The sequence below is a fragment of the Cinclus cinclus genome, chromosome 14 (assembly GCF_963662255.1).
Source record: "Cinclus cinclus chromosome 14, bCinCin1.1, whole genome shotgun sequence".
Lineage (NCBI taxonomy): Eukaryota > Metazoa > Chordata > Aves > Passeriformes > Cinclidae > Cinclus > Cinclus cinclus.
Genome location: NC_085059.1, coordinates 7,099,807 through 7,116,123, shown reverse-complemented (window position 1 = coordinate 7,116,123; position 16,317 = coordinate 7,099,807). Strand labels below are relative to the sequence as shown.

The window sequence follows — 16,317 nt, the reverse complement described above, 5'->3', positions numbered from 1 at the left end:
ATTTAAAACTATGCATAAAAGATGACAGCTGCTCTTTTCCCAACTTGTCTATTTTTGTACTGAAACCACTTGGATTGGAGGTGATATAACTGGCACAAGGTGCCAGAGCACAGTGTAACAATTTGAATCACTTGGAATCTTTTTTGTACTGAGACGTCTATTCAGCCATAAAGTCAAGCTTGCAGTGGCAATCTGCTAAGAGGAGAAACTGGAGAGAAAAATCAGTTCTCAGCCAGTAATTGAAAAGGCACAAGACCTTTCCTTTAAATATTCCACAAAGAATGTAACACTACAAAAACCAAGATACTTGGCAATTTTATGCAGCTCTAAAATTAAGTTACACTCCAAAATTTTTAATGCATATACTCAGTATCCAAAATTTTTGAGTCAAATTTCATTTCCTAAAAATGGCGGTCTAGAAAAGAATTGGACTGTGAAAGATGAAACATCCACAAAACGTGAATTTTAAGAGCTTCAATTACAGTTTCTTGAGAGGAAACAAAAATCAAGTGTGGATCTAGGTTCAAATACAGATCTTGAACTTTCACAAGCTTTGGCAAATTTGGACTTTGGGTTTTGCTGTATTTGCACATCACACCACAGCCTCCATGTCTGACACACAGAAACATGGCTGTGTTTGAGAGAAAGTTAAACTTTAGTCTCTGCTAGTGCTATTGTCACCTTTCTGATATGTACCCAAACTTTATTGGTCACTGAACATGTTATTTGATAGTATTGATATTATTTACTTTTTCTAAACTATCAGGTTTGAAATGCAGATTAATTCCTCTATTTTACCTGAAACTAAAATATCCTCTACAGAACTCTCCCTTCTCTCAATGGGAGAATCCCACTCTGCAGAAAATGAGCAGGACCACAAAATCTAATTGTTTCTCTCCTTTCTTATCAGAGGAAGATTCCCTGATCCCTGTGCTGGGTGTCATTGTGTAAAACAGTGTGAACTGCCAGACAAGCAAGAGCATTTGCATTCTCAAGCAGATTATTTTCATCAAATATCTCGCTCCAGAGTTTCCCTTTGATCAGCAGCAAGTCAGGCAAACTGAAAAACAGTGCTAAACTGTTACAGTATTCCACACCTATCAAAACTGCTGTGGGCATATTTGTAGCATCAATTAACATGGCCCAGGTACAGCCACTGTTTTTAGTCACAAGTCAAAGGAAAACACAAGTGCCTTGGAAACTGGGAAAAAAGGGCTGGGATTGGTGGTAAATACCTCCAAGTAGACATGACAACTGATGTATCAAATACACGAACCTACCAGGCAGAACAAGAAACAGAAATGGGAGAGAGGTTTGTGAGGAGAGAAAGAGAAATGAGAAAAGTAATGCAAATATTAGCCTGCATTAATGTAAGTGGAAGGAAAAATAATCACTAACAATGATGTATGGCTGCAGGTTTTTCTAACAATCCCACCAGTGCTATCCTATAGCCTGTGGTCATGACAACATTTGGAGTCTAGAGATGACATGATTGGTACATATTTATTCTAAAACACACCACGCTCATTATGTTACAGCTTGTGCACACTGTCCACATAATTGCCTCCAATGTTTTTCCCCAGTGCAAAATGTTATTTGCTGTAGGTCCATAAAAGCAGCTGGATGCTGTCAGATAAGACTTTATTAGAAATAGACTATACTTTTGTGAATAAAAGGAAAAAATTTAGTGTTCACACACTGAGGTAATACATAAAAGGAGAAAGAGCATGGGAAACTTAGTTCAAACAGCTTTAGGGGAAAAAAAAACAGAAGAAAAGGAAAGCCTAAAACACTAAGCAGCAGCAAGGCTGAGTTCCAAACTAGCTCACTGCATGAACATTTTACTTCTAAACATCTGGAGCAGAAAACTGAGTATGTTCAAAAAACCCAAGGTTTCTCTTCATGGCAAGCAAACAGTGGGAAAAAATGTAGGCAGTACGTAAATATACAAGTAGAGAATATACAGTGAAGGAATTTGCAAGAAACAACATAATATTTTCCTATTTCCAAGAAGCTGGAAGAAAGCTTGCCCATGATGACAGGGTTTTCTGAAGAAAAAGCTGGGAAATAGAAATTTCTTGCATCATCATTCCATTGAAAAGCCAAGACACTTAGTGATCTTTTCAACTCTGTTCTAGATGGAAGCCTTCCCTGCCAAGGTAATCCCTGCTCCCAAGGGTGGTACAAACCAAACACAGGGATGTCTCCTATCATTCCAAGCTCTAAATATGAAGGAGATAATGGTTTTCACATGTCTTGTCTACATACACATTGAAACAGAAACTCAGAATGAACATGAAAGGAGTGAGCCCGTGTCTCCTGCCCACCCTGCAATAAAACTTTGCTGGGGATCTTTTTTTGCTGAGTGTAGGTACAGTGAAATTGGACCCAGAAAGGGTAACGTTTCCCTTATGTGCCCGTGCAAGAGATATGCTTATTTTTGCACAGTGCTATTTAATACCTGCTACAAGGAAAGGATTCTTGTTTTAAGACTTTTTAAGACCTCTAAGAGAATTTAAAGGAAGTTCTGAGAAGGCTACATTCAGCCACAAGAGAGTGGTTTAAGTAGATATGTGGCAGCTCTTTTCCTTAAACCACATTGCACAAAAGCACTGCAGTTTAATAAAAAGCATGGCAACCAATGTGCCTGGCAGATGAATACATCAGCAATGGAAGGTTATAAATGTCAGACTGGTGCATTCATAAAAATTGCACTGAAATGCTCCCATGCATCCTGACCCTGCTCAGGACTCCCTGCAGGGAGGGAGCTGTGGGATACAGGGACAAGATGCTCTACATGTCCTTGTCACCTCCTTGTCACCTGTGACCGTGGGCCTGGGAAACTGAACAAGGCAAGTCTCTCACCCTGTGCCCAGGAAGATTTTGGGTTCCCTATTCCAGGTTCCAGTTGTCCTCAAGATGAGGCAGGAGGCTGGGTTCCACATAAGATGCTGCTTATCACAGCAACAATGGCCATTCTCAAACACAGAACAATAAAAATGTGTAACTTCACACTGGTAACTTGTAACCTGCATGATACAGCAGGTTATGGGCAATATCTCTATCTCAATCTGGAAGCAGAAGAAAAGCAAGCAAAGTTGATTATGTTTTATTTACTTATTTCATTCTTGTCACAGTTTCCACAAACACATGAAATTTCACGCTTCAGTACCTGCAGCCCATCTTTTGGTGTAGATACAAATAAGGAGCTCAGTTTATGTTGGTGGAGAGGAGAATGAGATCAGGATTGAATTTAGAGACAGCTGGGACAGATTCAAGGGTTATATCTGCAGAATATGAAATATTCAGAGCCAGACAGTCCATGGCTGTCTGTGTTCTGCTGACACATTTCTGGATGGAAAGCAGACAGCTGAACTAGAGCTTTGCAGAGCCAAGAGGCTCCTTGAAGAAGACAGTCACATAAACTCCTATGAACTCAAACTGCTCAGTTCCAGGCTATTGCCTCATTTGCCAAGACATGGTTAAGAAATATAGCAGTTTTTAAGAATATGAGATTAAATTTACTCTCTTTGTGAAAGCTATGTCATCAGGGTATCAGATAGTATCAGTAAAATTCAAGATGCGATATTTAAACATAAAAATTCCTCAGAGTGGCAGCAGAAATCAAAGTAACATCTGTGATATCTTACTGCTGGCAAGCTACATTTGAATGCAATGACACCTGAACAAAAGCAGAGCAGAGATGACCTTGCAGACTCAACACTGATGGCAATATCTAAAGGAATCCGGACCAGGAACTGGTTTTTAATTCAGTGCATCATTAGCTACGCCCAAGGATGTATTTATTATTGCAAAGTTTCCATGCTGAGTTACACCAGGCACTTCCAGTACCCTTATTCACCAACAAAGCCTTATAGTTGTCTACAGCACTGGTAAAAACAGTGTGAGCCCCATTCTCCCCCTGTGAAGGGAGTAAAAATAATAGCAGGTACTAGAAAACAGCAGAACCAGATTTTAGTTCATTATAAAATTCATCAAACATACCAACGAACTCAACCAATTATTTTCACATAGAAATGTTGATGAGATTGTAACAAGTTTCAGTAATGATTCACCTGGGATAGATTTGAATAAGGGCCTAAAGGGGAAAAGCTCAGTATTTCTAATGCCAACTACTTAAGTCAAGCAGTTCCACCAGGACATTTTTCCACAGAAAGAAAATCCACTATAAAGTCCTAGTGAGGCATAGATGAAAAGACAACTAGAGAGATGGTTCTCAGCTAGGATGAATTTACTTTACATTATAATTTGTCTGTTATTTTAGCCATTTCATGAGGATGGGAGAAAAGAATTCCTTGTTTCCACCACCAGCTTCCTTTTTTTCCTTTTTTAATCTCCTCAGAGGACAATTAGCTCACAGCTGCATAACTCAGGAACATATTTTCATCAGCCCTTCGAACTGCCTGTTGTGAGCTTGGGCTCTCACAGAAGCACTACAGGATTATTTGATACTAATAAATGCATTTGTTCCTACACCCAGAATTAATGGGTACAAGGACAGATAAACTCTGTTCCCATTACAAAGTGATTTATTCAGTCAAGGGACAAATAACAATAAGAATAATGGTCAGAACATACGGAATCACCAAAGCACAGATGACTAAAGGCAAAGGCAAACCCCCCACAGACCCACAAAGCCTCACTATGATGAGTTTGATGAACTTCTCGAGAGAGGGGATAGGTAAAAGGTAACTTACAGCTCAGTCACGTCCTTGGGAATTCCCTTGGGCAGCATCCGCAGCCCTTTGTTGCTGCAGCGAACCACAGAGTCCACACAGGTACACTGGGAAGGACAAGGAGGGGAAAGCAAGCAGCTGCTCTCATCATTACCTGCACAGGGAGAGAGGCAGAGTGTGAGGAAATCAGCATCCCAGCTGCAGGCACCCACTCTGAAGATAACTGGTGACAAGGACCAGGGAGGGGCACCCAGAATCCAGGGTAACCATTGCAGCAATTTAAAGTAGATCCAAGGCTTCGGATCACTCTGCCTTCATGCAAGGTCTTTAGGCAACATGAACAGTTCATAAACCGAATAGAAATGTTTTAATTGCTTTTCCTAAGGAGAATCTACTTTGTAATTCTGCAAATTATAGTGCAATCCAATGCATGAATCCCAAATCCCCACCCGTGATATGCCTGCTGAAATGGAAAACTCGACCAGCACATTGCCCTTAAAATTCACCTAGACAGGTGATATTCACTATCTACTCTCTTTTTGGAAGACTTTTTTAAAATTCAACTTCTGGATGTTTATTTTTTACTTTTCAAAGTCAGCCTGGCACTTTGTTTATGATCTGAATTGCAAAGCCTCATCGTTCTTAACAAGGATAACCAGGCAAACAACAAACTGAAGCAGCACATTTCCAACGGCTGGCAATCCATCTGCGCACACATAAAAATATCAACTTTCTCCAAAAATGGTTTCAAAGATCCATAAACAGCAGATTAAATCTTGTAACTGAAGAACAATAGGGTTTCTGCAGTAGAAACCCAACGCTTTGAAGCTAGGAACATTAAAGCATGGATTTTCCCCAAAAGCAACAGGCTTTGCAAAACATAAGGCACATGCCTGCAGCAGGATCACGATGTATGCGAAAGGAAACACTTAGTGGCACATTCCCGGGATGACAGGGAGGGGAAGCACAACTGTGTGTGAGCACAGGCAGCCCGAGCTGCCCGGCACGGAGAGCCGGAGCTCCCAGGCTGCTGTCACTATGTGCCGCCCGCTCCTTCCTCTTCACTGATGCAAGGACTAATTGAGACAGATCTGGCTCGCTCTTCTCTCTGCTGGAGGCACCCATGAGCACTGAGATTAAAGAAAAAGACTGGAAGTCCTGGTACAAGATAACAGAACTAGCCCTGACTGTACGGGTAGGAATCATTTGTATTCAGAGGGATGGGGAGGCACCACCAGACTACAGAAGAACAGAGTTTTTTTTTTTTTTTTTTTCTTTTCTTCCCCACTGAGTTTAATGACTGGAAACAAAATTGAAAGTCTTTCATAAACCTGCAGAAAGAGCGTGTTTTTTCAGCATATTTCATTTTCCCCTGTGTTCTGTGTTTCACACCCTGCCACTACTTTCCATTTGCCTCAACTCCAAGTTACTGCCTGACAGAGAAAGCTCCCAACTGTGGAATGACATTTCGTGCACCAGGATTCTTCTTTTCTCCCAAGTGTGGAATGTCAATCTGTGGACCAGGATTTTGGGGCTTTTTTCTCTCAAATTAAAAGTGAATTATTCTTTTATGACTAAACTTGGGTCTCCTGAGCTCTGAGCTCAGGAACCTGGGCCTGTTGCCAGATTGCTTGACTAGAACAGGAATTAATTTTTACTCTAAGTAGGGAACTTCTATCACTCATATTGTCTGTTTAGGGGTATGACTAACTGCACCTCCAGCCTATCTGGTCTTAACAAGCTGCAAGTCAAGTTAACAGGGCATTCACCAAGCAATTTCCTCCTTTACTAGTTTCTCTAAAGTCTGCTTGATCAGAAGACAAAAACTACCCAGAGAATGAAAGAAATGTCAGAGTATTTTCCTTCAAACCCACATAGACCCAACAAAGCACGAAGCATCACTGAGTCATTTCATAATGTCTAAGTGGTTTTTTATTTCCCTGTATTCACCTTTTACTGGTGACCCTGAGCAGTATCCAAATCTAAAAGACCTTCCAAGTAAGCATGACTCCCACTGGTTTCAGAGTGTTAACAAAGAGTAAGGAAGGACCAGGATAACACCAGGATTAGACAAAGCAGAGCATCTGTCTACAATAAATTAATTCTTATATTTAGGTGTAGATAGCAGAAATTCAGAAACTGGAGATCAAGAATAAAAATAAATCAGGGGTGGAGAAGAATGATCTTCAGCTCTAGGTGTCTGCCTTTTCCATCACTAAACCAAAATGTTTACCATGCAGCACTGCTTGGTAGGGAGGGACCTTCTCACATAGGTGCCAACATTACCACAAGAGCCAAATCTAACTGGATTTTCTTACCATCACAGGTGAAATCCTGGACATCTACATCTTGGATTGGAATATCCTTTAAGAAAAAGGGCTTCAAGCAGCGTGGATTTCCACTGACAATTCTCTTCTTCCTCAGCCATTTACCCAGCCAGGCCAAATGGCAGTTACAATTAAAGGAATTAGCCAGCAAATTACTGAAAGGGAACAAAACACGATTCCATTACACATGAACATATAGAAATACTGAAATAACTACAGAAAGATGAGGGGCTCCAAGTCCAGGCTCTTTCCTGTGTTCTGTTCCTGTGAGACCCCTCTTCCATCTGCAGATCTGGGAAGTTCTATGCAGGTTTTATATTAGGGCTGGGATTGTAATTAAAATATATATAGTTATGCATATACAGACATATGTTTATAAACCAAAGTGCTTAAAATTATTATTTAAACACACTTGCATCACTACCAGGGCGGGATTTATTGCGGAATTCAACCCAAGCTACAGCTCACACCCAAGTCTAAACTCACCTCACAAACTGCACCCACGTGTGCATGATCTTCAACATGATAATGTACCTGCCCCAGCACTCTCATGTGCTCTCCCCTTTGCCTCTGTCCCAGCCCATACAAACCAGAGCCAGGACAGAGCCACTGGCAAGCTGAATTTGGGGCTCCTATTGAAACAGCAAGGATAGTCCTAAATATGTACATATACACATATATAAAGCAGCACTGTCATCTTGAGCCACTTATGAAGCTTTCTCAGGTCTGGATATCTGTAGTGAAAAACATCTGCTATGCTGCCTTGTGAACTTTGTGGGGTCTGCTTCAAATCTTGCGCCAGCTCCTGAAATATCTTCCATCCAGAGCTGCAGCCTAGGCATGGTGCTGTGGTGTGCAGCCCCCAAAGCAACCATCTGACACCTCCACGAGAAGGATGGAGCCTTAATGCAGCCTGGCTTAGTAACTCTTTCCTTACTAAACTTCAGATGAAGGAAAGAGGTTGAGATCCCTGGTAAAAAGGGAAAGCTGACTATGTTATGTACAGAGACAGGGAGAATCAACAACCTCAGTCTGAGATTGCCTCACAGAAGAATGAGCTGTCAGGGCCTGTGTATGAATAATAAAGTATCTAAACTAATATTGATGGAATTTTCACATCATGTATGAATGTGTCCAAGAGTTAATATTTTGGTAGCACAGAAAGAAAAATTATAATGAATTTATTTAAATCATAGCGTATCTTTTAAGACAAGAAATTTGAAGGCAAGAAACTCTGAAACTTTGAATCTGAAGGCACTTCAAGTGCAGGTGTAGTAGCTGAAGTAACTTGCGAGTCTTCATCACTTGCAAGATGCTTTCACAAACCTAAACATGCAGTCAAAATCACATCAGGACTTCAGCCAAAAAATTCCTTCAGAAAACAATAGTGCTGTAGACAAAAACATGTGGCACAATTGAGGTGGAGCTGTTAGAAAGCTAAACTCCTAAATTCTGTAGGTTCTAGGCCAACATCACATAGCCACAATATGATTTACAGCTGCTCTCAGCACTGCAGCATAGCTCACTTCAATCACTGCTCTGCCATGGAGCTCTGGGGTTAATCCCAAATGGATCTAACACAGGCTTTGGACATTGTGGAGAATGGAGAACTGGGGGGAACAGAAAACTCAGCACAATTTTATAAAAATACCCCACCTGCTTCACACTGAGATTCAAATGCTGCAGGAAGGTGAGAAAACCAACAGGTTACACAAGAGCTTTCAGACAGAAGGTGCAAAAAAGCTCTGAAAGCAATGCTCTATCTGCTTTCCTTCTGAATTGTTTTCCATTTTCTTTAATCCATAATGGGACCACATGCAGGATGCTTTGTATATTTTCCACACTGATACACACTGGCATGAGCAGAGTGCCTAAACCAAATGTCTAAACCATTGACACTGAGTGAGCCAGTGCTTCAGAGGCCATTTGTTCCACTGATGGAAGACAGTGAGATCATACTCACAGAGCTACTTCCACAACACAAATCCTCAGAATTAAATACTCTACAATTGGAACAAACAGCAGGTGTGTATGATCAGGTTTCTGTAAAACCAGCAGCTCTGAGAGTAAAGGTTATTTTGCACATCTAGAGAGCATCTTACCAAGACATATCAAACACTTTCATGAACATTCAATCTACAAAATGATCCACACAAAAAAATAGCAATTATCCCTGTATAGAGAGGAGAGATTGTATTGACTTAATGCTACTGCTCACTAGCTGAGCAGCAGTAACTACCCACAAAGCCTCCTTTTCTTGGCAAACACAGGTTAACATATGACGTAAAACTTTTGGAAACTTTCGTTTAGAAGTTGGGTTATGATTCTTCTTAGGAAGTAAGAAAGAAATAGGTAGTTACAGATGAAATTAAAAAATAAACAAGTCTCCCATTTAGAAATGCAAATCAGTCCAGGCAAAAAAAGGACATATTTATCTTGCCAGCAATTCTACACATCCTGCCACTTCAGGAACATCTAGATTTTATCCTTTTCCAACTGCAGAGCAGGGATTTTTAGCTTTAATGTAGTATGAAGTTCACACATGTCCCTACATACATGCTCTTTACACAGCAAGACTGCGACGCAACTTTTGATAAAAATGTAAGATGAAATTTCTCCTTAAAGTATCACATGGATAAAGACATTTCCTACTTGACTTGAAATGGAATTGAAAGTCTGGAAAGGCCAATTATATGCCAAAGCTTTACTGAGGAAACTGACTATTCAAGTGGAGTTCTCAAATCAGAAACAGTAATGTTGGGCAGAAAAATTGATGTGAAAACTCATCATTATAATAATCAGAGTTCCTACACATACAATAGCAATTTACCCACTCAGACAGAAATACAGCAATCAAACTTTTAGCAGAGATTTTGTACTAACATTAAATTCAGAAGTGTTTACTCAAGGAAATAGACATATTTTAAAAATCAAGGGGAACAGAAGTCTTGAGGAATGAAATATGCATATCCTACTGCAAGTGCCTCTTCAAAATTGCAAAGAAATTATAGAATATTAACTATTTAAATGGATTCTTGTGACCTGCTAGAAAAACATGCTGGAACACATCTGGATGTTTTTGAAATTAGGTTGAAAATACATTCTGGAATTCAGGTTAAGTTTATTCAAAAACAGTTATATGTCATTCTGGCATTAGCTTCATGCAGTTATTTTAATAATAATCCATGGAAAAGCAGTTCTGCTTGCAAATATCTCCCCTTGACTGTGTAAGGACTGAAGGACATGACTGAATTCTCCATGTGAAGAAGTGCAAGTGCACTTCAAATTAAGATGCTACGGTGCCTAGTTTGACCAACAACAAAATAAAAATTGCTATTTTTTCTACAAAATAGATGTTCTTCCTCTATTGGAAATCATTAGCTTGGGCATTCTTTTCAGAGCTGCTCACATTTTGAGGACATTAACAAGACTGACTCACAAAGGGTAAGAACAAAAGGAGCAATGTTCTTTAGTGCTGCAAATATGCCAGTATAAAAATGGAAATGGGACTTTGCATGAATTTTTGTCTCCTATTGATAGATGTAAAAGTGAGGCATTACAATACCCAAAGCGTGGGCTGACCAGGGAAAGCAGTCACACCATCTAACTTCAGTGGTTGTGTCATCCAATAAATCCACCTATGATGGAGCACTGCCAGGAAATGAACAGAGCTGAATTCTGCATTTATATGTCAAAAATCACCATGGCCTCAACCCAGGGTATAAAGAAACCACACCTTTTCTGCCTGTAGATCAAACACAGAATGAAAATGTGTCAATGAAAAAACTTTTCCACTAAGACACAGCTAGGAACCAACAGGATTATAAGTCAGTGCCAAAGCAATGCATTCTAATTAGCAGCAGCTTTAATTGCTCACACAAGAGGAAAAAAGAAAATGGGCTATTTTCGAACAAAATATGACAAAGACAATTCTATGAAAGCAAGGTAGGGGCTTCACAGACTGAGTGAGAGAGCCCCTGCACAAAGGGAGCCATGGAGGGAGGACCAGAGACAACTGAGAGGAGCAGGCAGGCACTGCCTGCAGCAGTGACAACAAGCTTTCAGCAAGTGCCACTTGCTTTGACCAGAGACTTGAAAACAGTCAATAATCTGCTTGTGTTTCTCTCTTTGTCCATCAACTTCAAGGAGACTCTTGGGACTACACAGTGTAAAAGGGAAGAAAATCCTGAGTTCCTTACGCTGCATGGAATAATGACAAAATGATAACTGATTTGCTGGAGAAAAGTTGCCACAGCAAAGGGAAAGTGTGAGCAACAAAACAGCTGAGATTCAACACTTCTTTCTTTGCTCAAATATGATGGGAAATGTTTTCCAATCCTGAAATGCAATAGGATTGAGAGTTTATTTAGACTGGAGAATCAGGCTGTATTTTCAGGACAGACAATTTCCATTAACAACAACACCAGGGTGCCCTCTCACAGCTGGAAACAAAAGGCAGACTTTCTTTCCATATTTATCAGTCTGTACTTTATTAAAATGGACATACTAAAAAAGCATTTAAAAATATTTAAGAAGCATTGGAAATATTTCAAAGAAATACTGAAAAGTGTATGAGAATTAAAATAAAGCTTAGGTTGGGATTTTCAAATTCATATTCAGTAAGACTTGACTATTTTGTCTCCTTCAGATGCTCTGAAAATCTAAGAATTAGCTAGTAGAATTCTGATGTTTAACTAATTTAACTGAAATCCAAGAAAGTTGTTCTTACAGAATCAGACTCTACTGACACTAAAGCAGCTTCAGGGAGCTGAGTGTGTGATTAGCTACACTCTTTTAATCTGCAGAAATTGTTTTACATGACCTTCCCCTGCACTGGGCTATGACACAGGAAAACAGTCGTCCTCCCTGAGGCTGGCAACCTCCAAGTTGCCATTCCATTCCAGCTGAAACTATTAATTTTTTTTTAATCACACCTTTTATCTTCCAAACCTGCGATTGCAGTAGGGTGGATTTTTCTTTCCCTAGATGAGATTTTGCATGTGAACTGAAAAGTCCTTTTTTTAAAAGGAAAGCACAGAACAGCACCATGACATGTTCATCCATAAAAAGAAAACTTACATTGTAGACAAAGAGACCAGTGTGCTGAAGGCTCCAGGGGTGATGGTGCTGATGTGATTGTCATACAGAGAAAGGAGCCTCACTGAGCTCAGGCCAGCAAAGGTGTCGTTGTTTATACAGCTGATGGAGTTGCTCCTCAGCATCCTACAAGGATTAAAACAAGGAATTAGGAACTACTGGGAGTGGGTATAATTTCAGGATGGGAGGTGCTTTATCAAGGGCATCAAGAGATGCTTTGGAAACCACTCTGTTTTCATTGATTGCTGAAGTAGAACACAGCTAGAGGAGGGTTAGATTCATGTAAATGTGGTCTCGACAATTTAAAATGTGTCTCTTCCACTCAAAATTAGAGGCTGATGGGAGCTGCACATCTGAAAGTAATATGCAATTAAAATTATTGCTAGTGACAAACTCGAAATAAAAACTAAACGCTCAATTTAATAAATATCTGAGAGTAAGCTGAGATGTATTTCAGAGATCAGTTGAGAAATTCTGCCAGAAATGTGTCACAATAACAACACTGGCTGCATTACTTCTGCTCATGTCCTGGATGTTTTCTGTAATCCACACTGTAAAAGTATGGAAGGAAACAATATCCTCATCGGAAATCAAGGAATATCTTAGGAAAGATTTCCAGACCTGGCACAGGCTCTGGAATGTCATTATCATCATTAATTGTGGAGACAAAACCCAGTAATCATTCTATAAAATGGTCTTTGCTTGGTGCTTGTACCAGATGAATCAGTGCCGTGTTTTGGAAGATACATCTCTCTGAGTTGTTATGGTAACAATGAACTCGACAATAAAAACCAATTAATCTGAAAGACCAGAGTATCTTGTTTCACTCCATTGCAAAAAAGGCTCGTGTATTCGTTACACTGCATGCCAATCAATATCTGGGTCTGTAAACATCACTGCACTGTTGTGATATTCCTACTTAGGTGAAAAATTATTCAGTAATTAAAGCACAATACCAAAGATATACAAAATACATTCAGCTTGTGCTGCTGTTGCAGTGAATTGATCCTCCAAACTGAGGAGGGTTAACTCGTGGGTATCAAATTCATGCAGTGAACAACGGAAATTCAGACTCCCTTAGGAGTTTGAATTTAAATCTGAGATTCAGCTACCTGAAAATCACCAGTGAGAGTTTAGATATGGCTGGGAAAACATTCACAGCATCATCACAGACATTCCATGCTTGAGGCTGAACATTGGGCTGCTTTTGCATCACTGGTTTCTTTGCAGCTACCACCAGAGGCACCCTGGTCTCTGTAATTTTGGGACTGCAGCTGGGGTGAAACTGTGTCAGGAAAGACCCACAGGGCACAGAGACACACCTTTGCCAGGTCAAGAGCAGAAGCTCTAAAATGACCAGGCAGTAAATGAGAGAACAGGGCTTAGCAGCAGTGGAAACATTTCTCCTGCCCTGTATGGAATGTATCAGGCAGCAGAACTGTAAGATGGGATGGATGAATTTGAATGCCAACATATCCTGTACAGTGATTTATTTCATTGCAGGAACATACAGTCTTTTAAAAGCTGGACCATGACCCTGACAAATGCAGCCCCTTTCCAAAAGATTACTGTTTTAATGCTGAGAGAAAGTCAATTAGTGGATAGCAATATATGTCCCTCAAGCCAAACCCTTTGGTTTCATATCATGGTTGGCCATGCACTGTGTGCCCTTCCTGAAAGAAAACTTAGACTCACAAATCCTCCTATCATGCTGTGTATATTTAGACTGCTTTATCAGCTGGGGGAAATGTAGGTCAGGTCAGCAGGATAGCTTGAATGTTAAGCATCCTTTTATTAAAAAATGCTGAATTTTGTTTAGGAGCACTGCCACAGGCTGCTTTACAGTATAAAAATTTATTTAATATCTATGGGCAGAATTTTCAAATCCCTTAGTAAAGTGCATACATTAAATTAAAGAACAGATGGCTGTAACCACAAAAAATATTAACTGAACAGCAAAAGTTCCATATTTATCATTACAGAACAAAGTCCTTGAAATGAAACTTGAATTTCTTTTTACACCTGAGTAAGGACTGAACTAATTGTGTCATGATACCTTGCAACATAAGCAGTATTTTTTTGCTAACTAACAAACTGCAGATTTTAATTGCATTTTGATTCCTAGAGCCCATTTCTTGACAGCCCCACTTAGTCAAGTGCTTTTTTTCAACAGCACAGCTCCAATTGGGGTGGAGGAACAGTGGGAGGATGGACTAAGCGATAGCAAACATGCTCCTACTCATCTTGTTTGCACAGGAAAGAAGAAAACAATAAAAGCATTAAATGACTGGAAGCGCAAAAATTTGACACATGACAGGAAGCCCATCATGTTAGTCCTGTGAAAATCTGTCCATTTTACAGAAATAGCACAAAAATCTCAAACCTGCCCAGGACTAGAGTTGTACTGAAACTGTCATGAGCGTGCTAAAGGCCCAGCAGTGGCACTGGCTGGCAGTAGGAGATATTTGAGCAGGCACTGCTGAACCTGAGCACTCCCACCCTGCTCAGAGGGGAACGAAGGCAGGGCTTTGCACTTACAGGGTCTTCAGCCCTGTGAGGCCCCTGAACATCCGGCCGTGCACAGACTCCAGCTGGTTCTCTGTCAGGATCAGCTCCTGCACGCCCGACGCTCCGTCGAACGCACCCTCTCGGATCTCCTTGATCTTATTGTTGCTTAGATTTCTGGAAAGACACAACCAGTCACGGTCAGAAAATCAGCAATGCTTGATTCCAAACTTCACACTGGAGGGAGGGAGGGAGTGACATAGGAAGAATTTGTTCCTTTTAGTGCTATCTAGAGAGACATCCATTCAAGGAAAGCATCCAGAAATGCAAAGGTATTACTACCGGTCTTACAAATAACTCCCTTGCACTCATCAAAACCACAGTTATTCCAGCTATATCAAGGTAATTTAAATTAATGCAGTTACCAGCTTTTAACACCTCATGCAGTTCTTTCTTATCCATGTCTCAGTAAACAATTAAGTGGAAGTTTCCAGCATCTGATTCATGCCCATGAAGTTATGGACAATGCTTGGGTCTGGGTGCTCATCGGGCAAAAGTCAGTTAATGTTACTGCCATTGAAATGGTGTTACAAATTGAAATATAGACAACTTTGATTAACCACGTAACATGTATCTGACACCAACTTTAGTATGTGCAGTTTAAAAAAACAGCACTCAAAAGGAAACAAGTATTGCTTAATTGTCAATTCACAACTACTGCGATACACAGCATTATTTTCTGAATATTTACTCTGCCTATACAGTCTCAAGATGTTTGCTTATAGATCAATATTAGAAAACCTTGATCTACAAAGTCAAATGAAGTTCTCCTGAAATGCAAAATTAATCTTTTGAATATTTCATATTTGTGAAAATCCCAATGAACAGACAATTTCTGAATTATAAAAGTGCCATCAGAGATGCATAAAAATAAATGGCACTTAATTATTTAAAACATTTATTTAGAAAGCCTTAAGTGCATTAAAACTTTGAGCCTGAGTCCTTCAAGTATCTCCCATGATGTCCTGTATAGATTATGATGAATAATTCTATTTGTTGAGGTTTATGACAGGAAGCATTGTTCTTTGTTTTACTATCTACAACAAAAAGGAGAAAGTACAAGATACGTTCTTGCTCCCAAGAAGATGCTAAATTCCAACACCATTACTCACGCAGAATAGCACATTATTCCAGAAATGATCCCAGACAGACACAGTGTGAGTAATAGTTTCAAAATCCAATTCCAGGTGATATAAAACAAATGACAAGGTATCAGATTAACACCTGGGCTACTCTGCTCAGAAGAGCTGGCAATCTTACTGGGATAAAAGTTGACAGAAGACATGGAAAGAAGACAGCCTGGCCTCAGATAGAAATAATGTGGGTCTTGCTCTTTTCAGAAGTCATCACTTAATAAAATAAAATAAAAAAAGAGCCTTGGAAATATGTTTCATGTGGGAAACTGGAGTACACTGGTTTATGTCTGCTGAACAACTGTCAGAGAGTGGGCCCTACAGCATGTGGCCCATCACCTCTTGTGCTTTCTTGTGATCAGAAAGAATAGGAGCACGCCAGCAATCAGCCAAAAATAACATAAAAACATATAGAAATACTTACACGCAGATTTCTCTTTCCAGAAGTTTAGTGCTTTGTGCTAACGCTCGCATGAAGAGTTTATGTTCAGTGTCAAA

The 16,317-nt window shown here is 39.9% G+C and overlaps 1 protein-coding gene across 1 annotated transcript in view; it reads right to left on the bottom strand.

Annotated features, from left to right (window-relative positions):
* Nucleotides 1-16,317, bottom strand: part of SLIT3 (slit guidance ligand 3) — a 468,658-nt gene that overhangs the window by 84,309 nt on the left and 368,032 nt on the right. Inside the window, exons 17-20 of the mRNA XM_062502022.1 lie at nt 14,660-14,803; nt 12,104-12,247; nt 7,016-7,179; nt 4,719-4,851 (exon numbers count right to left, since the gene is read on the bottom strand). Of these exons, the coding sequence (XP_062358006.1) occupies nt 4,719-4,851; nt 7,016-7,179; nt 12,104-12,247; nt 14,660-14,803 (585 nt within the window). The remainder of the gene's footprint in view (nt 1-4,718; nt 4,852-7,015; nt 7,180-12,103; nt 12,248-14,659; nt 14,804-16,317) is intronic.